Here is a 25,672-nt window from a genome sequence, read left to right as displayed (position 1 = left end):
AATTAGACTTAAGTACTGTAGCAAGGAACAGAATTTTTAGTTTTTGATAACAATGACAGAGGCTAGTACCTTCTCTGTTGGAGTAATAAGACCATTCCCCACACACAGGTCTATCAGCATAATACAGCTGTACAACTTGTACATGTCTGTGTTTACCAAATTCTGAAGGTGTGGCAAAAACTGGTGAAGCTCTCGAATCTGCAAAGGTGTAACAGAGGTAAGGCAACATTAGAAATTCCTCATCGACGTAATGTTATTCTGATAAAATAATCTTCGTCATTAGCAATTCCTCAATCATTGATGTAACGTTTTCTTAATAATTAGCAATTTTTGCAAATATTGAGTATTTCAGTAGCAATTTTTTATAGACCAATATTTTAAGTTAGCTGTCTAAGGAAAACCAGCATGACTTTAGAAGACATGAAGCTGTCTTGGAAAGGCACAATCAAAGGCAGATAACACCAAAAATTACAATGAAGCATTTTGCTACCTTGCAGTTTTCTAGCTTCTCTGTAGAGCAAGGTTCCAGATCAAACAGCTGCCTCAGCATGATGTAGGCCACCCTCCTCTGTAGGAATTGTCCCCGCCCACCATAGGGGGACAGGGAGGCCAGGTAGGCCTTGTTGTGGTGGTGTTCTGTGAGGGTGGGGAGAATTGAACACAGCTGTAATGCCTGGTAAAAAATACATAGATATTTATTTCAATGCATTAATGCACTTCATGTGGTACAATTAATTAATTTGGTGAACTGATTCTTGACATGCATACATAAAGAGAAACATCACATGTGAGGTGTGCATGTATATTCGTGTCTGTTTTCTGGAAAAGGGGAAGAAACTGGTATAAGAACAAAAGATATCAGGATATTTACTCCATTAATCTTGAAAATTTATTCATTTTAATAAAAAACTCTTAGTGAATGAAAAAGTTTAGTGCCTTTAAAAAGTTTTATAGACTAATAACATTAAAATCTTTTTTTAATTTTTATATTAGGAATATAATGAAGAAAGTTCTGCCTATGCAAATATACTGTAATTTTTAACTTACCTGAGTCTTCCATTCTGATTCCGAATAACAACTCACAATGCTGCCTAAACAAGACTGGATTTCTATGTTGATTAAACCACTGAAAAATAAAAACTCGGCACTTACCATAAGTCAGTAAATTTCTTTGTATTAACATCAACATTCTATTATTTATTAGAATGTTCATATTCTTATCTTTCTTTGTATTAACATCACAAAACATATTATCCATTGGAAAAATTATGTTGAGAACTTCAAAATTATATTTACCAGTTGAGTGATTTGTCCAGGGCCACTCTACATAACATGACATACAATGCCAGCAGGTGGGAGGTCCGGTACTTTGGTCTGTGTAAGAGAATTCATCATCAAAAATCATGTTTTACAGAAAAGAAATTTACCTTATCAATTCCAATTCTAAGTTGTGCTATTTACTAGTGTACACTAATGTAACAGCAATATGATAAAACTTGGACTCATGTTGAAGGTTTACATAGGCCTTATAACACACTCGCACAAGTCAAAATTAAACTAGAACTGTCCAAACGGGACAAAATACCCCCTGCTGGGTTTTTCAGAAGTAAGTTCTTCCATAATAAAGATATGTATCAAACACGAATTATGAAATTTTTATTCCAGTGACCTTGAACTTCCCCAAATGACCTTGGGTTAAGTCATGACACACCCTTGGGTCATGGGCAATCTTTGTGTGAAATGAAAACCTACCAAGTTTATCCATAAGAAAGATATGGACCAGACAGGAATTTTGAAATTTTTCTTCCAGTGACCTTGAACTTTCCCAAATGACCTTGGGTCAAGGTCATGACACATCCTTGTTTCATGGGCAACCTTTGTGTGAAATGAGAACCTACCAAGTTTATCCATAAAAGATATGTATCAAACATGATTTATGAAATGTTTCTTCCAGTGACCTTAGACTTCCACAAATGACCTTGGTTCAAGGTCATGACACACCCTTGGGTCATGGGCAATCTTTGTGTGAAATGAGAACCTACCAAGTTTATCCATAAGAAAGATATGGACCGGACACGAATTATGAAATTTTTCTTCCAGTGACCTTGAACTTCCCCAAATGACCTTGGGTCAAGGTCATCACACACCCTTAGGTCATGAGCAATCTTAGTGTGGAGTAGTAGATTCTAATGTCCCACTTTAAGAAAGATATGGACCGGACACGATCGCACAGACAGACGGATAGACGGACAAGGTGATTCCTATATACCCCCCCAAACTTCGTTTGCGGGGGGTATAAAAAAAAATATCAGGTGAATTAGAAATAGAACTCCTTTAATTTATTAAAATTTTGTCATAAGTGATGAAATTCTAAGATTTTATATATATTAGATAATTGTTTGACAGAGCTTGTGAACAGGAGTAAAATACTAACCTCCTCTGTAGAGCCAGTGCTAGGACTTGGATGACCATCCTGAGATTTTCTCTGTTAAAGCTGCCTGCATTGGGGGGAGGGAGTGGCTGGTTACCCTCTCTGGTCACCTTACTGCCAAGGGAGCTAATTTTAAAAGAAATCTGTAATTCTTATGTTCAACTGGGGGAGGGTGTTAGATGGGGGTTCAAAATGAAATTTATTACTTAACCTGCTTGTACATGTGTAGGTCAGGCTCTTTTTATGTGACTTTTTAAAAGAGCAACTGTCATAATTTTATTACAATATACCTGATTCAGTATTTGATCGTACCTTATTTCTTCATCATCTTTAAACACATCTTTAGGTAAAATGCTTTCTTCAGATGCTCCTTTAAAAAAAAAGAATCATTAATCCATAAATTCTTCCCATTTGCAAAATATTGAAATTAGGAAAAATAGATAGTTTGAAAAAAATGTGCACATAATATGGAAATGTTCCATTACCACAATTCATGAAGACAGTGAGTAAGTCCTCAATAGGAGGGGCCCATGGATCGTCCTGATCATCATGGAACACCTTGTGACAATACAGGTATTCCTCCAGGACCTTATAACAGCCATCCATCACCAGGTGGCTCTCATCCACTGACACTACAAGTAATGACAAGATTTAAAATCTGTGTTTAAAAACAGGACAAGCAAATTCAAAGAATTGTGGTCCCCTGCTTTCCGTGTCTTTGTGGGTGAGATGTTATTTTTTATGACATATAGTGTCTAATATGAACGTCCTATCATATGTCATTTATTTAGAAATTATCATTGAAGTTGATTTTTTTGAAGGATGAAAACCCTAATCCTGACCCTTAAAAAGTTATGGCCAAAGTTAAAGTTTTTTAAAAGTAGGTCAACTCCAAGGTCAAGATCAAAGGGTCAAAGTTGTTGATATCCAATGAAAGGTCTTCTCACAAGGATTACATATGTGAAGTATGAAATCCCTAGCCCTTACCATTCAAAAGTTATGGTCAAGGTTAAAGTTTTTTCATAAGTACGTAAATCTTTAAGGTCAAGGTCAAGAGGTCAAGGTTGTTGATATCCAATTAAAGGTCTTACTACAAAGAATATATATGTGAAATATGAAAGTCCTAGTATCTACCGTTCAAAAGTTGTGACCAAAGTTAAAGTTTTTTAAAAGTAGTTAAAACTCCAAGGTCAAGGTCAAAGGGTAAAAGTTCTTGGTATCCAATGAAATGTCTTCTCACAAGGATTACACCTGTGAAGTACGAAAGCCCTAGCCCTCACCGTTCAAAAGTTATGGTCAAGGTTAAAGTTTTTTCATAAGTACATAAATCTCAAAGGTCAGGGTCAAAAGATCATGGTTGTTGGTATCCAATGAAAGGTCTTGCCACAAAGAATACATATGTGAAATATGAAAGTCCTAGTACCTATCATTCAAAAGTTATGGCCAAAGTAAAAGTTTGGAATTTTTGTGTAAAAGTGGGTCAAACTCCAAGGTCAAGGTCAAAAGGTCAAATTTGGTGGTACCCAAAGAAAGGTCTTGTCACAAGGAATACACATGTGAAATATGAAAGTCATAGCTCCACTAAATCAAAAGTTATGAGCAAGGTTAAAGTTTTTGTGACGGACAGACTGACAGACGGACTTATTTAAAAAATCATGTTACTGATTCACAAAATCTATTGCATCAAATTATGAAACTCTGTACAGACGAAGCTTTATAATTTTAATTGTTCATAAATGCTGACCCTCACATATTAAAATGATTTCACAGGTTACATTAAATATACATACAAAGAAAGATGAGCCATTTGAGGAGAATTTTAGGACAGGACACCTTATCCAGACTGCTGACTAGAACTTCAGAGGATAGCAGGGTATCAAAATCTTCTGAAAGGAACAAAATTCAGGTGTGCCAATTTTCTTCATTAAAAAACTCTGAAAAGGCCTTAACTTTATATTTTTATTTGAGGAAGAGAGATAACACATGCTTTTTTCATCAGACAAGGGAGATAAATCCTATATTTGGGTATCTTACAAAGGGAGATAACACATACTTGGCTGGACTGTGGTAAGGAATTTGTCAATGTAGGACTCCCCTGCAGTAAATCCACACATGGTGGGCGAGATTCGGGAAGTGTAAAGCTGTTTGTAGCGACTCGGACAGAATATTGTCTCGCCTGGGTGGGCTGTCGATATTACACTTTTCTTCATTTCAAGCTGAAAGATTCAAAGCAAAGGTGCACCAGTTATATTTCTGTTTAAAAAGTATATTTTCAAAGCATAATAGTAAAACTTAATGAGCAGTTTAATATCATTATATGTATATTTAATACTGTTAAACCTGACAACAAATTCTAATTTGCAATTTTTTTAAAAATAAAGTCTGTCTTGTCTGAAAAAAAAAAATGTTCAAAATTTCATAGTGTCTATAACTTACATGTTCTATCTGCTCCTGGTGTTCAGGAAGTAAATCTATAAAGAACAAATGGAAACATTTTTGCATGAAATTTAACCATTTTATTTGTACTAGAAAAAATAAAGTGCCACGCCACAGCATGATACGCCCGTCAAAATATTACACAATTATCTTTAACAGTTTAGACTGCAAGAAAATCACTTCAACCTTGATTCTAAGATTTCCATGATTTTTCCATTTTAAAAAAAAATATTTCTTTATCCATCCCCTGTGCTGTAGGCATAATTATAACAAATATTACGTAACTGACAGATTTCTATACAACTGTTTGTGTTAGACTTTGTCAAATGCCGGCCATCATAATAAACAATATCAAATTAGTCTTAACAACTTAATCTATGCCAAACTAGAAAACTGACCAGTCAGCAAGGGCCCCGCCATGAGGTAGAATTATAAGGGTGCAGCTTATGGAATGATTTAAGAAATACATGACGAATAAGAAACAGCAACTGTATTCTTAAAATTTCAAGATAATTCCCGAATGTCCAAAAACCTGTAAATAATATCTTTGTATCTATTTTACATAAGGCAGTAAAGAACAACTCAACACTGAATGTAAATCTAAATAGGTTTTCATTAATCTTAAAGTGACAGATAAAGATAAGCCTTCTAAATTTCCTGCAGCAGGCTAGATAATTAATCCCAAGGGATTAATTGTACTTCTCTCTCATCATTTTCTTCTTAATTTATAATAAGAACTTTTTCAGCAATGATAGAATGAGGAGGTTTTTATCCAACTGCCTTAAAAATTAATAATATTCTTGAATTTTCATGAAGAAAAAAAAAAAAATAAATAAACAAATAAAAATAAAAAATATATCTTCTTTAATCTATTTCTTCTTTTTCAAAGTCAATGAAATTAAAACTCATTGTGTAGGCTATTTCAACAAAAATAAAGTAAAAACATTTATACTTCAATCCACATTTCATAGTGTTCATAGCATTCCAAATGGACTTAACTTCAAAACAAACTTCATTTGCAGACAGAGGTGGTAATTAATCTCAATGTGACAGATAAAGATAATGCTTTGGATTTTCTGCAGGAGGAAAGCTAATTACCGTATATACTCGCCTATAAGTCGGTTTTTTTTTAGTTAATCTCTGGTCTAAAATTCATTTTCCGACTTATAGGCGAGCTATCAAAAGTAAAGTTTTATATGAGATCAGTCCATCTGAAATGAAAGCTTATTAAATACAACCGACTTATAGGCGGACCGACTTATAGGCGAGTATATACGGTAATCCCAAGGGGCTCATTCATTGCAGCATTCAGTTTACAACATTTTCAGAAGTTATCTCTCTTTCCCAATTCATTCTTATATAAAGTTAAGGAATCTACCCCACCACCCCAGCTCCAAACCAGAGGACATAGAGAAACAAACTTAGCATCAAAATATGTCTTTTTGCCTACTGAACTACCATACCAAATTTGAACTTAATTGGGCTACCATAAAAAAAGTTATTAGGAAAAAACAGAAAATTTGTGGACGGAAGAATGACAGACGGACGGACAGACAGACAGACAGACAGAGTGATTACTATAGGGCACCCGCAAATCCTTGCGGGGCCCTAATTAATTTTGAAAAGAAAGGCTGGCCATCAAATGACATATTCTATAGACTGACCAGCAGTTCTTCTGTCTAATCCCCAAAGGATACAGATAAGGCAGCGCTTGATCAGATAGCCTTCATACATTGAACTCATTAATTAATCTTTGACTGGATGCTTGTCTACTCATTACTCCCTAAATATTAATGGATCTGCACTTTTTATCCTAAAACACTTTTAAAACATATAAAATACTCCATGATTTCTTTTTAGATTTAATGCCAGACAGGTTTTATATTTAATTCATATGGTCAAGTAGGCATGCTGATTCAACCCCACCCCATAAAATTAGTTTTTAATTAATTAATATTATATAATATCAGATTATTAGTTTATTATGCAATATCAAATAAGTTTTAATTACTTTTCATCAAATTCATTTTAAAACTTAGCTAGCCAACAAGAGCTATTTTTAATCTAACAGCTAGGCTGGCTGTCCATTTGCCCAATACCCAAGGGATAACACCAATGCTCTACTAGTTACCTCCTCACACTAAACTCATTAATTTCTCTCTAATTTGACATGCAACTTTCTGCTATCAAAATTCTTCCTGACCAGTGCTTGATAATTATGCCCATGGGACAAACTGAATTCCTCTCATTAACATTGAAATTTGTTTAAGATTGCTGTAAAGTATATGATGAAAAAATAAGTTTTTACTTGATTTAATACTTTTTAATAAGGATACAACTCTATTTTTTACATTTTTAGGATTATGAAATTTAAAATTTAAAAAACTTAGTTTTTTAAAAAATTTCACTAAAATTAAAGGTCACAGTGACCTTGAAATAGGTCGCGACACACCTTCTACCTAAGATGTATACTTTTGCCAAGTTTGATAGCTCTAGGTCTAATAGTTTTCTAGTTATGAGCCGGACAGGATTTTTCCATATTTGGCCATAGCATCTTTATTAAAGGTCAGAGCGACCTACTTTTGGTGCGCGACACACCGTCTACCCAAGAAGTATCAGTTGACAAAGTTTGATAATCCTAGGCCTAATAGTATTGAAGTTATGAGCCGGACACGAATGGACAGACAGACAGACGGACGGACGGACAGACGGACATGAAGCCTATAACATAATACGTCCCGTCTTAAGACGGGCGTATAAAAAGAATGACTGTAATACATACTTTGTTCTGTATGATCTTCTTGCTTTTCAAGTGTATCTTTCACAAAGCCCCCTTTTCTCACAGACTCCTAATAGAAAATTAAAATATTTATATTCAGTTGGCTTTCTACATGGTACCAAAAATACCATGTTAATTAATTTTAAAGTCAATCTGAATGCAAATACTCCTTTCCAGCTTAAATTAAGTTCAGAACTACAAGAAGAAAAGTCCTGATACCGGTAATTATATGCAGATTTTATGTCAGTTGCTGGCTCACAACATGGAACAACTTAGAAAACTAAGATCAAATCCTTTGTTTGTGGTTGGCTTTTAAGCTGCCCTTCAAATGGTTATGAAACCTTTTATTAATAAGACTTGAAATCTAATCCTACCCCCAATATATTTGAATTTCGTGAGGTACATGTGCAGTCAAAATAAGAAAGACAGACATAAAAGTGAACACAAATATAATATCCTCTATGCTGGGAGTTAATCAACACATTTACTATCAATAATTATTATCAACTGCTTCCAATAAAATCATAAGAAATTCTCTAAATAGAAAATCAATAAACAAACTCATTTATTAATCAATTTCTTTAACTTTTGCTATTATTGTCTGAATAGTAGACATATATAATTGAGAAATAATGACAAACCTTTAATTCTGTCTGCATTTCTTCAAACTCTATTTGCTCATCAGGCTGAAATAAAATTGAGTACAATAAAATCTATACTGATTCATCATGCTTCAGTATCATTAAGATGGAAAAAGACTAACATTGTACTTTTAGGCTGGTATATAAGCAAGATGTTTCATTCAGATAACTAAATATAGATTATACATAGTATTTACAACCAATATTCACCATGCAATGACATTTTTTTCTCAAATGAAATTTTTTATAGATACATATCTGCAGCAATATTATCCAGATTGTAAGTCTGTTATCATTAATAAAAAAAAAATATTACAGCTTCACCAGATTTAATGTGTTCATCCATTGACAAAAGTCCTGAAATTAATGTTTTGAAAAGGAAATTAAAATACCAGGTAACTGTTATTCCTATAAAATTTTGTTGATCTATATATTTTTTGGCATTGACATCTCTCTTCTAAAACAATATTTTAAAATTTTTAACATAGTATAACATACAAGAGGCCTTATATCGACCTTATATGATAGTTTTACTACCGTAGTCTTATTTTGAATGATGTGCACACTTAAACCTTCACATGAGAAGCATTTTTGATTACCCCAACCTATTTTCACTACAGTAGATTCCTTATTTTTTGTGAGTACAGTAAAACTCGGTTATACAAAGTCACAGGGACCTACGAAATTACTTTGCTATATCTGTAAAACATTATATCCGTATAAGGAATTCATTAAATTAATATAGCTGGGGATCCAAGAAAACTTCGCTATATCCGTAAATTCGCTATAACCGTGTTCGTAGTAAACGAGTTTTGCTGTACTTATTGTCGGGATAGGGCTCTTCAACGTAAAATCACGAATATGACAATGATTTATGATTGCCCATACCGAAAAAAGTTATAACTAAGTTATAACTAAAGTATAACTTAGTTATACCTAGCCTGTGAGGTACAAAAAAGTTATAACTAAAATGTAACTTTTTTGGACTTTGTCATTTTCATGTATAACTAAAATGTAACTTTTTGGACTTAGCCATTTTCACGTGTAACTAAAACATAACTTTTCTGGACTTTGTCATTTTCATGTATAACTAAAATGTAACTTTTTGGACTTAGCCATTTTCATGTATAACTAAAACATAACTTTTCTGGACTTTGTCATTTTCATGTATAACTAAAACATAACTTTTCTGAACTAAGCCATTTTCAAGCATTACCAGTATAAATTTACAAGTTTTGGGGGTTATTTGATGGATACTACTTGACACCGACTTTTTTTTTTCAAAAATAACATTATAACTAAGTGTTAATTTGAATGAATTTTGATCATGTTCAAAATGGTTTTTTTTTTCAAACACTGCAGCAGAAAACTTTGTCAATTCCTGAACAATAATATTGTTTACTACCAGTGATCGACTTCTCATTCATAATAAATATGCTGTCCACAGCCATGTCAAGTTCAACAGAAGGGATGTGAAATAAAATCTTGTGAATTACATCTCTCTCTCTCTCTCTGTGGTGTTTGAGGGTGTGTACACAGTACATGTCATGTGTGTGTAATAAATATTATTGTCTATTTAAATTGATATTTGTCATGTAAGTTTCAACTAAAGTTGAGAATAATTAATTTCTCTCTCTCTCTCTCTCTCTCCTCTCTCTCTCTTAGAAAATGCGTATTTATTGAGACCCTGATGAGACATAATATTTGTCTTGTAAATTATAATAATGCACTTACATCTGAAGTTGGGAATGAATATATTTCATAATTCTGGGGAAATATAAATGTACTGCAAGAGATATAAACAGTATGAAATGTAATCTCATGAAGTCATGTGAATTTTGCACGGATTCTTCGTGTGCAAAACTGTGTAAATTTCCCTATTGTTTTCTGTGAAACAGGTGTTTGTACTAGGTGACCTTTGTGGCCAACACATCGTAAATATTTCAGCTTGGGTATTACACAATCTCTGAATAGTACAATTCTACACAGGTTGTTTGAAATCTGAAGAAAATCAGTCGTAATATGGGTGGCTAAAAAGATAAACAACAGCATAGAGTATGTGCATGTTCATGTTGAACAGATATTACGATGTTGTGAATAAAGACTGCCAGTTATATTAAGATTTAAGCAGATGACTAGTACATGTAGATTTTATTGTTTGCATAATTAAATAACCCAGTTATAATAGTTATTTTCACAAATAAACAAATATTAAATTCAAAATGGCGGCAACAAAAAATATGGCGGCCTCCGATGTCCGTTTTGTTGATATTAAGATAAATTCAAAATTTTAACACCAACTGGTATTTATATTTTTAATTTAAGTTTAAAATTACACAATTAGGTTTATTTGCATTTAAAATAAATTAATTATGAATTATTTATTTATTTTTTTCGATCACGTGACGTTTTTGAGTTCTATGATTGGTCAATAACAGAGCGCGGATTTTTCCATGGACGATTTGAATGTTTGGATGTTGAAAGTGTTGATGGAAAAAAAGGAGATAAAACCAGTTGGTAAGGCGATATTTATGCTAACATTTTATTGATTTTGGTAAAGTATACTTAGTACCTCTGGAATAACATTCCAAATAGAAGAAATATTGGGAATGAACCAAATTCTAGGCGTGTGAATCTTAGATTTCTTGTTTGTTTTGATTGGTTTGTCGAATGACAAAGACTGAAGTAAACAAATTGAAAGTATTTGAAACGCATAATATTTTTCAGCATTTAGTATATTAATCAAATATGTTGTTCTTTGTCATATTTATTCCCACAATTGTTTATAGATTCCCTGAACTGTTAAAATATTGTGAAGCCTTATACGCATCAGCATGATCATAACATGATCTGGCTGCAACGTTAATTAATGCAATGAAATGAGTAATTTAACATTAATTTTCTTTTTTTTTTTTTATAAAGCAGAATATTGGTACATGATGTTTCCATGAGCTGAATCTGTCCTGACCTGGAGTACATGAAATTCTTCAAAATATTACTTGTTTAAGGTAAAGTAAATTTTTTTTTCATTTCAAAATTCAATAAATCTTTCAATCTAAAACTGATTCCTGTAAGTATAGATCTTAAATTAGTCTTGTATTTTCCATGTTTTGGATGAATTAATGAATTTGAATTAATTGATATGGAAGAGTGTTTTCAATTTGATATGCAAATGAGTGCTGGAAATATACTATCTAAATATCTATAATCTAAATTTTGAACCTTTACAATTTTTTGCAGAATTGAAGAAAAGGTTAAAATTGCAAGCATATTTCAACGAAAACTTAGCCGACTACCAGTCACACTGCCCGCCAGCCAAGACGTCTGACCAGCTAAAATGAGGGACGCAGACCACCAGCCAAGTCCCTCGGCCAGCTCGGCTGACCCAGTGCGGCCTGTCATGGGATGACCAAGTCCATCAACTAGCTCGGCTGACTACCAGTGCAGCCTGTCAAGTCCTTCAACTAACTTGGCCTATTACCAGTGCGGCCTGTCATTGAACAACCAAGTCCATCAACTAGATTGGCTTACTACCAGAGCGGCTTTTCAAGGGATGGTCAAGTCCGTCAACTAACTTAACCTACTACCAGTGCCGCATGTCAAGAGATGGCCAAGTTCGTCAACTAGCTCGGCTTACTACCAGTACGGCCTGTCAATATAGGGACGGTTAAGACCGTTGACTAACTTGGCCTTCTACCAGTGCGGCTTGTCAAGGGACGGTTAAGTCCGTCAACTAACTTGACCAACTACAGATGCGACCTGTCAAGGGATGGCCAAGTCCGTCAACTATCTTGACCAACTACCAGTGCGGCCTGTCAAACGATGGCCAAGTCCTTCAACTAACTTGGCCTACTACCAGTGTGGCCTGTCAAACGATGGCTAAGTCTGTCAGCTAACTTGGTCTACTACCAGTGCGGCCTGTCAAACAATGGCCAAGTCCTTCAACTAACTTGGTCTACTACCAGTGCGGCCTGTCAAACAATGGCTAAGTCTGTCAGCTAACTTGGTCTTATACCAGTGCGGCCTGTCAAACGATGGCTAAGTCTGTCAGCTAACTCAGCCAACTTTCAGTGCAGCCTATCTTCAAATAATAAAGATAGACAACTGTACACCTGCAAGGATACCTGTGCAAGGAGGGTGGTATGCAGCTAGAAACTGTAACTGAAATCACTGTTTAGAACCTTTCTTTTTTTTTTAAATACAGCTAGATCAAAAATAAATAGGGTGTTAATATTTAAAAATTAGTGATGTCTGTTTATACCATTAGCAAGAGTAGAATGCAGTTTGCTAGGTAATTTTACAAAGACCCTAATTGCTATATGCTAAAAATGTATTCTTTAAAACAACCAGAGAAATTTCAATCTGTTGTAGATGACATGATGAAAAATAAGGTACACTTGAATTTTGAAAACAATTGCATGTGCATTCATTTAGTTGTATTTGACAATAAACCAAGCTATCTTTATCGTGTTTGTTAGGTAAAATTGTTATTGCCTTTAATATGTTTTAAATAATATTTTTTGTATAAATTTCAAAAATCTTTTTTTTTTTTTTTTTAAATTTTAATGAGTAGCTTTTTAAAAGCTTATAACTGAGTAAATCCACAACAGGTTAACATACAGTGTATAATTTCACTGGAACTTTTACGAAAGTTTTTATTAATAGGTATAACTTTTTATAGTTATAACTTTTTGCAGTTATAACTTTTTTTTAGGTATAACTTTTCTATAACTTTTTCATAACTTTCTTGGGGTATAACTTTTTTGTAACTTTTTCATAACTTTATAATAGGTATAACTTTTTTTAGTTATAACTTTTCCTGGGTATAACTTTTTCCGGGTATAACTTTTTTGTAACTTTTTCATAACTTTTTTTGGGTATAACTTTTTTGTAACTTTTCCACTGTTTATTTGGGTATAACTAAAGTATAACTTTGTAACTATTTTATAACTTTTTGTGTAACTTTTAATAAGTATAACTTTTTGTAGTTATAACTTTTTTATAACTTTTATGTACTTGCTGTATTTATGTTGAATAAAAGGTGAAAAGTTATGCAAAAGTTATAACTTTTTTGTAACTAAGTTATAACTAAATTATACCTCACTTAAAACATGCCATTCCAAACTCCGATAACTTAGTTATAACTTTTTTGTAACTTTTTTTAGTTACAAAAGTTATAACTAAGTTATAACTTTTTTCGGTATGGGTGGACATTTTATCAAGAGATTTCAGCACAATAACAATAAAAGCGAGACAGTAATTTTATTGTGTGAGTTGTGCTTCTCTTGAAATTATGCCATAATTAATTTCACGCATATAATCATATTTCAGAGAACGCCACGGAAGGTCGGACTCGTACCAAACTCTTTAGATGCCCTATGTATTCTTTTTCTGTTTGTTTCTCTCCTGTATTTAGTTATCTACAGTATGCAATCTTATTTCACCTTTAGAAAGAACTTGGTATTTTATTTTTGCATTATTTTGAAATATGGCTCAGTGGGAGAAAACTTTCAAATTGTGAAAAGTTTACATCTATCTGAAACCAGTTGAGGATGTTGGACAAAATGCAATGAAACCCACATGACTCTAAAGAACATTGGTCATTCTCATTTTTCTATAGATTTTAAATGGTTTCTTGTAAACATATAGCAATGGCTTGAAATAAAATCTTAAAGAAAACAGACCAATTCAAAATTTATGAGAAAAATTAAGAAAAGCAGAGGAAAAATGTTTACGAGTACAAATCTATTCTATCGTAAGTTGGCTTTTCTTTATTAACTTCTCATTAACAATGGTTATCATGGCCACAATGTCATCTCCATTATTTTTATTCATGAAGTAAATGATTCGTTCAAGAAGATCTCTATAAAGTTAGATGAAAAAAGATTCCTTTTTTCTTAGCTTCATAAACAAGTCACAAAGTACCTTGTCTGTCTGTTCTGCTAGCAAACTATCCAAAGAAAACTTGGCAAATCTTGATGTGGTCGGAATGAAAATGGAGTTATTGTTGGACATTGGAATAGGGCTGCCAGGGCCTGGAGACTAAAGAAACAATGATGTGAAGTGTAATTAAATAAAATATATATAAAAAATCATTCCTAACAGCTTAAATTTATTGAATTCAACCTTATTCTTGTTAAATTGACAACATATTACATTTCTTATTGCTTTTAAAAATGTCTTGAAACATACATTTTAAATTTTCCCAAATGAAAATATTTTATATATACATTAGCTGCTTGAGTCCTCTATTTCAGACATTAACATTAATCAATAAGACATTAAAGACATTTACATTATACCATACAGACATTAACATGATTAAAGATATTTAATCCGATACCATACAGGTATTTTGAAAATTGAATTTTCTTGCCTTATAACAAGATTAAAATGTAAAATAATGAGAAACACTAAAAATATTAAAACAATTTTTCACTTACAGAGTGGTTCTTTGGAGGTGGAGTGCCAGGAACTGGTTGTGTGCTGTAAAAAAGACAAGATTATTGAATCATGATATACGACCCTAATGACTGAGTCAACAACTGAACTTAAAGCGAGAAAATTTAATAATTCTGCAAACAAACAAATATATCAATCAGCATGATGAGGGAATAAATAAGACTGATGATTCATTAAATCTTTTACTTACATGGCAGTTTCTAAGTCTTTTAAAAAGGAGGGAGTTTCTAGGAGCTCATCATCAGAGTCATCTAGATCTATGTCGTAGTCACTCAGTCGGTCATCTATAATACAAATACATATTTTCTGTCTAAAATTAAATAATTAAATAGACATTCTGTCTATAGGTAAATAGACATTTTCTTTCTAGATTAGTGTACAAATAAGGCACTTAATGCCATTCATATTCTCAGGTTAATAATTATTTTTAATATTTACAAAAAAGAATTAAGTTTTAAACAATTTACATGATGTTTGATTACTAGGGTTGTTCGAAAAGTTTGTGGATGATATTAATCTTCATTATCCATTTACTACATGTACTTTCAAGATATTTAAAATAAGCACAATATACCGAGTTATTTGTAAAAATAATTGTTTTTTTTTTTTGATGTGTAAAGTTTCATTCCATTCAATTTAACAGATATCAATTAACTTCATTTTATAATCGATGTTTTGTGACCACGGAGCACACTTAACAGAAATATAACGTCAAAAATATAGTGTCAAGAATTTCTCAAAAATCCTATCTCTAAACATTTCGCACAGTATAGTCCGATACCCACTAATTAAAAAACATTTTCTATCACTTGGCATTTAGTTTTTAAACAATTTTTCTAATTGTATAGTTTCCTTTGTCAATATTTTAATTTTTTTCATCAATAAACTATGCTTTCACAAGATAAGCGATTCTGAAGTGCATGTTTTCTTCATTGCATTCCAACTTTTAAGTTTTTGTTCTGAACCAGATTTTTTGAGTTTAACTGTTTCTTCACAGATTGTGTTCATCTGATACAGTCTCTGTCACTCAAATACTGCCTGTACCATTCACACACACATGCACAACTAGCTTGTGACAAAATTCTCAATTCCTCCAATATTTATTGAGTTTTTCAGGATTTTGCCTGAGTAAAACACAGAATTGCATCGTTATCTGCTGCTCCATAATGTTCTACATCGTTTTTGTCGGTTTCATTGAGGACAACCTTCTCAAGTTGATTTCTTTTCAACGAAAGCAAAATATTAATCCATAATTTGGAATATGCATTGATGTAACAAATTGTTTATTTGAATGTTTAGGATTTTTCATTTTTGCTCGATTTTACAGAAGATAAGCCTGCAAACATTATTTAGTGTATAGTTTTGTAAATGACTACAGTAAATTTTGACCTGCTTCACGATCCGATATATACACATTTTTAAAATTTGAATTATTAAGTTTTAAATAAATTGTAATATTCAAAAAAATTAATAAAAATCATTTAAATTTATTGTTACAATATTTCTATCAAATTTGGATAACATATGACATCAAATAAAAAGATATGACAGAAGTCCACAAGCTATCCGAACAATTCTCATAAAAAGTTTTAACATATTTCTTACTAGTTTCCTGAGGACTTGGTATTTCAGCACCATACACAATGCAGAATTTAGACTCCAAGGAATCAGATATTGTAGAACTGCTAGGTTGTCCCCCTTTATTTGAAGGATTGCTTGGTGTCACCACATGATCAGAGTTCTTCACTGGCTCCTTATTTGGAGTAGAGTAGCCATTATGTCTCTCTATAGAAGAGGACCTCATCTGATTCCGCTTTCTCTCTCGTTCTTCTCTCTCCAATTGTCTCTGCTTTGCCTCTCTATACTCCCTGTATGTCTTGGCAGTTTTAGGAGTGATTTCTTGGGAATTATCTGACTGGGACCTCTGCATTACCCCTCTCTTGTCCTGACTTGAGTGGTCAGTGCTGCCCCTGTGTTGTGTAGGATGACCCTCACTCCCATAACGTGGCTCCTCAGAGTGGCGCCTCCTTCCTTCTCCCACTTGCAGTCTTTCCATCGTAGGAAATCGCTGACTTTCTCCACTCACCACTCTTTGTCTTTCCTCTGTGCTGTATCTACTGTCACTACTTGGTGTCCTTGCCATTCCTCTCCTCCCTGCGGACAACTGACTGCCGTCCTGTCCTGAATTCTCTGGTGTCCTATAACCTGGTCCTACATTTACACTGTCTTGCACACCATCTACTCTGCCTTCATTCCTAGGTTCTGATTTATATAAATTTCCAGACAACATTGTATTCTCTGATCCAGCAACACTTGAATTATCTACACTACTCCCTGGTCTTTCTTCAGAACTACTGTTAGAAGTTTTCACCTTTATTTCACAAATACCTTCATCTGTCATTTCAACATCATTGTTTTCAGTAGCGCTCCGTTTCTGGAGCTTCAGTGTCTGATCTGAATCATTATTGAAGACATTTGCTCTTGGAACGCTAGAGATTTGTTCATCAGATGTTACAGATCCTTTCTTTGTTTGTTTGATAGTTACGGGTCCTTTGTTTGTTGATGAGCCTGCTGCAGTAACCTGTGTTTCTCCAGAAACAGTGGAAGATTGAGGAGTTTTCTGTAGAGAGGGTGTTTTACCAGTAGGATTGACTACTACACAATCGTCATCTGAATGATTGCTCTCTCTGGCAGCCTTAGCATTGGGTTTGGAATGGACATCTACAAAATAAAATGTTTACATCAAAACTGGTGTTATTTATTTCTGGAGTAAATGTATGATTTATACAAATTGAGACAAAATAGCATGAAGAAATTTAAATGAACAACTAAAGTGTGGTCAAGAAAAAGACATATTATATGGTCATGAAATGTGGAGTTTCTACTATTTCAATATAAATTGAAAGAATTTAAAAGAAAAAAAATCAAAATGATTTATGTAAAACTGTAGAAAAAAGTCGAGAAATAAATTAATGCCACAGAAATATTTTTTTTTAAATCAGAAATGCTTTATCTTCACTTATCGTTGCTTTTTAAATAAAGTAAAAATTGTCCATAGAAAATGAATTCCTCTTTCTATCTTGATTAAGTGATCATTGACTGGAAAATTTTTTACACAAGCTTAAATGTTTAAGACAAATATACAATGTACACAAAGTCAACTCTAGGAAATGAAATGTCAGACTGATGAACTGTTAAATGTTCATTACAAAAGCCAAAAAGTGAAGGTTCAAACCACAATGACAGAAGGATGGTGTCTTATCATCAAGACACAAGCAATATGTATTGTATTGACACAATATGTCTTGATGGTGTACATGACAGTGTTTAAAGGACTTACACTCACAAATCACAGTACACATGAAATGAAAGAGGAAGGAAAATGTGTCCATAATCTATCTTGATTTATATGGTTGTGATGCAGCTTTTTTTGAAAAATTCACTTGAAATGAAAAAGAAAATTAAACTAAACAAAAAAAAAACATTTAAAATAAAATTCAAGAACCTTACCTGAAATGGACCATCATAAATTTAAATTCTAAAGAAATTTAGAGTTTAACAGATTATTTCTTGTACACAAGTTATAGACCCAAAATACAAAAAAATATTAACATTCCACGTGTTTGAATTTACAGTGACATCTAAAGAAAAATCTTTTCTAAATTTTTACTCATTTTGCCCAATCTAATTAAAATTTGATGTTAGATCCACTCGCACCTCTCTACATTAGTGTAACGAGTATGCGAGCAAATCTAACATCTAATTTTAATTAGATTGATTTGCTCATGATGGATTGTTTACAGGTTGATGAAGTGTAGATTTAAATTCATTTGTGACTAGTTACTGCTTGATCAAGTACTTCTGGTTTCCATTGATAACAACATTTCTGAAAAGTTGTCTGCCTTGTTGTATAAAGAAAAAAATGTCTTGTAAAACATGTGTTCCCCCAAATGAAACCTCCAGGTCAAGTTTTATTTTTCTAATATTCACAGTAAATCTCAAACGTCAATGAAAATTAATGGATCCAAAATACTGGTACCAAATAAAGGTTTGTCATAAAGTATATTTATGCAAAATATGACAGTCAAAGCACCAATAATCACCGAAAATGTATGGCCAAGGTTAAAGTTTCCAAAAGTAGTTTAAACCCACTTTTAGGTCAAAAAAGTTGTACCTAAGGGAGAGTTGTGAAAAGGAATACACACTATTGGCATGATGGTCAAGTGAAATATGAAAGGCATAGTACCAATCATTCAAAAGTAAGAAGGGTTGTAAGGTCTATTGAACTTTTTTTTCTTTTATTTGTTAGCCTTCTGTGAAAATTGAGCTAGTAGTTTGGTAAATGCACATATATGTTGTTTATGACTTAGTGCTACATATCAAAAATAGCTTAAAGATCTGCACATTATTAACATGTTAGATATATGGGTAAATAGTACAAGCAGGGCATTCAACTAGCAAACTAAACGGAATATATCAGCATGATCAGTATGATATGCAGTGCCAACAAGATCAGATCAGCTCTAGATCATGAAACAGACTTAGACCTTGAACATTTTATGAGGTGCTTATTTGCTGTGAAATAAAGAGTTAAATTCTGCAGATAACAACAGTTTGGATATGCAGTCCTGACAATTCTTTTTTTTTTTATTATTATTATTTCACAATGCTACATTTATATATACATCATTTCAACAGAGTATGCAGATTATCAATCAAGTCTAAAATGTTTCATGTTTCCAGGGCTCAGCTGTTAGTTAAGTGTATGCTATGGGGTTCACACACATTGCAACATGCAAGCAATAAAAATATTAAATTCTTGGATATTGAATAAATAATAATATTAATTTTTTTTTTTTTTTGGAAAGTTGTATAATCATGATAATATTGATAACTCATTCACTTTTGGATAATAAGATTTTATTGCTTTCAGTTAATAACAGGAGAGACAAACATTGAGATATAGTCATTTTTCTTCATAAGTTCAGATTTCGATAAATTCATTCTCTCTCATCTTTATTTGGGATACATGTTTATGTAACATTCCTGGATGAGTTAACTCACAGTGATATGTAAGAATACACACAAGTTGAGTTGGAATGAGGTGTTTGGTGAAGTAAGGGCAAAAAGAACTCAGAATCATTCCCAACTAACCTTCATCATAGCCTGAAGCCAACGTCAGAGAGGATAGCCCTACCAAACGTTCAATTTCATTCTTAGGTTCATCGGATGACAAAGTTTTGTCATAGTCCATGGAAATTTTATTCCTAGCACCTGCTTCAGTCACTATCGCTTCTGTATTGGATTCCTTCATTAGTTTGTTAGGATGAATTCTAGTCATGTCAGTGGGACTAGAACCTTTTATCTGCCTTAAATCCAAGTCTGCTGCTGACACATCTACTAATTGTTTATCATTCCCATGTGACTTTAAACCCATCTGACCACAAGCACCTGTCTTACTTGTTAACCCTTGGTCCTTTATGTTAGCTATGCCTGAGTGACACCTTAAGCTTTCTTTATACGTTGACAAGTTCTGTTTCTGAACATTTCCTATGGTCTTACTACCATTTCCTGAGCTTTCTTTGCCTGTGGTTTCCTTCACATGGTTTGTTTTCAACATTTCTTGAGCAGCTGATGCTTTTATTTTAGGATATTTTAAAGTACCTCTTGGGGATTTTTTCTGAGGTGAACCTCTTGAAAACATCTGATTTGGGTCAGTTTCCCCACCTAACTGTGTTTGGGAATTATCAGATTGTGTTTTCTTTTCTGGTGGTGAATCATCAAACACATAGCCCGCTCTAGTATCTGACCTGTGGTAACCTGGCTCACTCGTGTGATAAGGTTCCTCTGGTCCATGTGCTTTCCAATATGGTCTTTTACTTCTATAAGCATGATAAGTTCCCCTTTCAATATAACTACTATAGCCTCTTTCAGAAATTCCAACATCTCTCTGTAAATGGCTGCCTCTATCTAACATTCCATAGCCTCTATTTGAATTTCTGCCTCTTTCTGGAATTCTAAAGCCTCTTTGTGAATCAATTCCCCTATCTGAAATGCCATATCCTCTCTGTGAAATTCTGTCTCTTTCTGAGATTCCGTAGACTCTGTCTGAATTTCTGTACTCTCTGTAGTCTGTCATGTTTACCCTGTCTTCAAAATTTCTTGCATAATAATCATTCCACTGGGCCCCACTCTCAAAATCTGCAGAATATGACCCCTGCAGAAAATGTGCATTCCTTTCCCTAGGATTGTATCTACCAGCATCATACACCGACTCTCTTGGTGCTTGGTTATATCCAGGTGGCATCTGCCTCTCTCTGTAAGGGTAGCCTCTTCTGGCAAGATCATAGGAAGATCTATCATATTCTCTGGGCTGTTCATAATATTCATCATGCCTATAGTTATAGACATGTCGGAAGTGGTTCATGGCTCACTTATACAGCATACAGATCAATAAACTAAAGAAAACAAAAATCATAAAAATCTTTGAAACAAAATGTACTACATATGTACTATTGTATTCAAATTTGGTGCAGAATAGTTTGGGTCATCAGTATTTCTACCTACCGGTACTTCATCTATAAAAACTTAACTATTTTGGTGATTGATGTTTTTGAAATAGAAGGATCAAGCCAAAGATGCCAAGATATTTTTTCTTCAAATAAATACATATATAGTACTTTGTTTGCAACAATACATGAACAAGCATAAATACTTTCTATTGCACAAATGTGACTAAAAAACAAGCAATAAAGCTACAATATCAACATACTTACCTAAGTTGCAAGAAACATCAAGACAAAATGTTATCTTTCTGAAGAAATATCATTATTCTTTACATTGTCAGTACTAAGAGCTACATTAGATTATTCATTTTTTAGTAAATTGCATGTCATATATCAGCTGCTAGTTGACATCCACCAATAGCACCTTCACCATTAACAAAATTTTAATATCCTATTATCCTAGCAGTCCTTACACAAGCCAGATAAAGTCAAATAACTCAAGTATGTGCTGATCACAACTTTCTGATCATTCAATATAAAGCTAGTAAACTTCTATAACCACATACACTGTATAGTCCAATGCATCTAAAGCAGCTGCTGTAAGATGGGGATGCCAATTTTACATTATATCAAAAATAATGAAAAGACTTTGACTTCCACTCACAGAGCCAGAGTGGGTTTTAATATTATAACAATGCATAGTTTATTCAATAAAATGATTTCTGAATTTGCATTGACTCTATATGGTTTAGAGTGTCTTTCTTAATATTGAATTGTTACAGGTAGGAGATCTAATAATTAGGGATTTGGTATATGACTGAATTAATATGATTTTCAAACATTTGTTGTGGAATCACACAAGTTACTGGTATTGATTCTCCATAATTTAACTGATCAGAATTCAATAACAGATAATACTTGTATTTGCAAAAGGTTACTAAAACAGTTCCATACATGCCACATGGGTTTCAAGCACTTGAGATTGTTCAGGCTTCATTGACTTAAAGCATAAATAGAAAGTAAGCAGATGACACCTCAATGCACACATAACAGGCTGTTTGTCACTGAAAGGTGAAATATGAGTGGTCAAGAGATAAGGAAAACAATCAAAAATTAATTGCAATTTTCATGACATCATATTTTTGTCACTTCAACAGTTCAGGTAATTCCAATTTTTTTTTAAGTTTGTGAGAAGTCAGGAATCCCAATGTATGGTATAAGTCTGCAGTGTTAGAGAAAACATCATGTATGTATTTCCAGTCTTCAAAATAACCTGGGTGCCCCATGCCCGGGACCTGGCAAATATACCAGCGGGCATGTGAAAATTTTCAAATTATATGCCCGAAGGGCATGTGTGAATTTTTTTTTCGATTCACGATGTTTACTTGCCATTACTTCTGTCATACCCCAGTTATTCGCGTAAACTGCTATGTAATTCAGTTCAGCTAAGCCAGCCAACAAATGACCAGCATGCGAGTCAAAAGTTGTGAACAAAAACACATAAGAAAATGACAGACAGGCAGACCATTGATTTAAAACTCTGAAAACAATTTAAACTTTAGATTGAGAGAATTTATAAACAGAAACACTGTCCTTATTGTAAATATAATAACCTTAAGTTTTTGATGCACAATCATATCTGCTATGTGAATGAATTTTGAGTAGGGCATGTACAAATTTCAATGGGCTGGGTTAAAATGATCGGTATACATGCCCAAAGGACATGTGCTGAAAAAGAATTGTTGTGAAGACTGTATTTCAATTTTGTTTTTAGAAAGATGAACTTTTATGTACAATGCACAGTAAAAGCATGCTGAAGGGGTTTACCAAAAAGTGTACTGTCATAAACAGAATGTTAAACAACACTTCAGAAGGAAATGTGTATAGATTGAAAAAATTAACAGCATTTGCCATAACAGTTTCACTGTAAGACTTATTATTTTTATGAATTTTGTTAATGTTAAAGCTGAACACGATTCGTAAAAAAGAATTTGACTGCCATATTTGTGAGATCTCTTGCTATATCTGCAGGCCCCTATAAATAGAGCGGGTCACTTAGTCACTTTTCAGTGTAATGAATTGTCACCTGAGTGAGTGTACACAAACGTTTGTTATACACCAGCACTCAGCAATGCCAAAAAATAACTGTGTACGTCTTCCAATGTAGGCAAGTAAGATACCAAGACACTTACAACAGTTGCACAGGTCAGTGCAGTATACAAACAAACACAACTATGCACAACTGCAATAAAAAGTAAACAAAGGTAATGCAAGATAACCAGCATGAACATGTGTCACCATTCCAAGCCAATACCCGTGACAATAAAGCATTCAGGTGTGACGAATCTGAAGAGTATACCCTGGTGTTAATGTATTGTAGATAAAATGGTGTATGCCTATTTACGAATCTTGTTCAGCTTTAATAAGTTCACCATAGTCAGCGTTCTTGAAAAATCTGAGCCAAATCTGTTAATGAATGTGGAGCATTTCAATGAAAACCAGTATTTTGATAGAATCAGATGTCAACAGTACTAAATATACAGCTTATCCTGCCTCTGTAGTCTCTATTTTACCATTTTTACAGATGGTAAATTATCTTTGCCTGTCTCAACAGAGTCTGCTTATGTCTATAAAATAACTTTAAGTATAACAACATAACTTTGCATCTTAAACAGGTCCAGGAAAATCACTATATTTAGCTATATAGCTTAATTTACCTATAAAGCTTTATTTACCTATATAATATTATTCAGCTATTTTAGAATAAGCTTCTGTTTTATGAAAAGCAGAAAAAGTCACATAATGGGGCAGTATTAGTTTTCATCTTTGAATTGGACTGAAAACAATTCACCAAAAACCCACTTTTAAAAATGTTTCTCCTTATGTGCAATTGCAATCAAAGATCTAAAAGTTTTGGGGCTATGTATAACAGTTAATCTGTGATTAAGCAGCTACTTTAACAAAGAAAAGCAGTTTTGGTCAACAAGATAATTGATTGGTAATAATTCAGCACAATGCAAGGCAATCACACTTAGTCACGCCTCGTCACACTTCAGTGAGGGACAGCTATCCAAACAACAGAGATGCATTTTTTGGTTAAAAAGTGTTTAAAAGAGGCAATGTTTTTACTATGCCCTAGGTTGTTTTTATCAAACCTTTTTAAAAAAAATATCAGCCATAATTTTCATGCGACTTTTCGTCTGCTTTTCATAAAACAAAAACTTATTCTAATATAGCTAAATAAAGCTATATTATATAGGTAAATAAAGCTATATAGGTAAATTATGCTATGTAGCTAGTGATTTTCCTGGACCTGTTAAATCACTTTTTAGTAATCTAGTTAATTCTAAGTGATGTACATACATCTCTGAAAATTCTCAAAACATACCTTGTTGACTTTCTGATGTTTTGAAAAACTTTGTGATGGACTGTAACCTGTTATAATTTAACGTTAAAATTTTAATTCATGTAAAGACGGGAACCCATTTTTTCATTAAATTACACTCAGTTGATTATTTACTAAAGAACTATATGCGGTATATTGCATATATTTGCCCCCACAAAAGTCAAATTTTGAAAACTTCCTGAAATGTGCTGAATTCAATAAATTGTATGAGAAATATAACTTAACAGAAAATATTACAGTGTCAAAGCAGTGTTTTCACAGTTTTTGTTTTTATGACGTCACAAACTAGTCCGATTTTATATCCTTTTTCAGAAAGAGAACAAAATGGACAAAATTTCAACAATTTTAGCTTTAAAATTAATAGAGCGCAAGTTTGTTCAGGAACAATATTGGCATATTTCATTGATATTATCATTCTACACATTATATCAAAATATTGATCCTGAACACACGTGCGCTCGGTGACTTTTACTCAAAATATCGACGAAATATGTACATTTTTCTGTAAAATTCATAAAAAACTGAAAATTACGTCATGTTTGTGACGTCATTACGTACATATGGCGTCATTACTTATGAAAATATTCAGTGCTTTGAAGTCAGCATATCCTCCCCTGTTTAAGAACTTAATTAGATATATCTCCATCAAAGTTTGATTTGGGGGGCAAATATTGGTTATTACCGAATAAAGTCCTTTAAGCACATAAAGACACTAAAATAATCGTACATAACACGCACACTACCAGGCTTTATCATTTGCTTAAATACTTGTATCATTTTATAACATTTTCGCATTTTCCCCCATTTTTACCCTTTTTCTGGATGCTTTCTTTTCATTGCATGTTCTGAATTTCCTCTGATCCCGCCAACAATCAATGTCGATTAGACGCTTTAAATTCAGGTGTTTGATAGATCGTACGTAAAAGATTCCTTTTCCTAAAAATTGATGTTAGACTATATAGGCCTCTGCATTCATAGAAATAAGCTTTTGAAGGACCAAATTATGCAAGA

General features: G+C 33.1%; 1 protein-coding gene across 2 annotated transcripts in view; it reads right to left on the bottom strand.

Moving 5' to 3' along the window:
- Window positions 1-25,557, bottom strand: part of LOC134239743 (SMC5-SMC6 complex localization factor protein 2-like) — a 31,551-nt gene extending 5,994 nt beyond the window's left edge. Inside the window, exons 1-19 of one of the 2 annotated variants that reach the window (XM_062721897.1) lie at window positions 25,473-25,538; window positions 24,644-24,690; window positions 19,904-21,207; window positions 16,355-17,470; window positions 14,940-15,033; window positions 14,731-14,773; window positions 14,213-14,329; window positions 8,288-8,332; window positions 7,650-7,716; window positions 4,868-4,902; window positions 4,485-4,647; window positions 4,222-4,317; window positions 2,917-3,063; window positions 2,744-2,801; window positions 2,435-2,557; window positions 1,297-1,374; window positions 1,048-1,126; window positions 491-673; window positions 70-198 (exon numbers count right to left, since the gene is read on the bottom strand). In XM_062721897.1, the coding sequence (XP_062577881.1) occupies window positions 70-198; window positions 491-673; window positions 1,048-1,126; window positions 1,297-1,374; window positions 2,435-2,557; window positions 2,744-2,801; window positions 2,917-3,063; window positions 4,222-4,317; window positions 4,485-4,647; window positions 4,868-4,902; window positions 7,650-7,716; window positions 8,288-8,332; window positions 14,213-14,329; window positions 14,731-14,773; window positions 14,940-15,033; window positions 16,355-17,470; window positions 19,904-21,176 (3,846 nt within the window). In that variant the 5' untranslated portion in view covers window positions 21,177-21,207; window positions 24,644-24,690; window positions 25,473-25,538. Of the gene's footprint in view, window positions 1-69; window positions 199-490; window positions 674-1,047; window positions 1,127-1,296; window positions 1,375-2,434; window positions 2,558-2,743; window positions 2,802-2,916; window positions 3,064-4,221; window positions 4,318-4,484; window positions 4,648-4,867; window positions 4,903-7,649; window positions 7,717-8,287; window positions 8,333-14,212; window positions 14,330-14,730; window positions 14,774-14,939; window positions 15,034-16,354; window positions 17,471-19,903; window positions 21,208-24,643; window positions 24,691-25,472 lie in introns of both variants that reach the window. The other variant, XM_062721898.1, reaches the window with a different exon arrangement.
- Between the last annotated feature and the right edge of the window lie 115 nt (window positions 25,558-25,672).

This window comes from Saccostrea cucullata, unplaced genomic scaffold (assembly GCF_032062105.1).
Source record: "Saccostrea cucullata isolate Sc308-1 unplaced genomic scaffold, CSIRO_AGI_Scuc_v1 ctg1444, whole genome shotgun sequence".
Taxonomy (NCBI): domain Eukaryota; kingdom Metazoa; phylum Mollusca; class Bivalvia; order Ostreida; family Ostreidae; genus Saccostrea; species Saccostrea cuccullata.
This window is presented reverse-complemented; position numbering and strand designations above follow the sequence as displayed.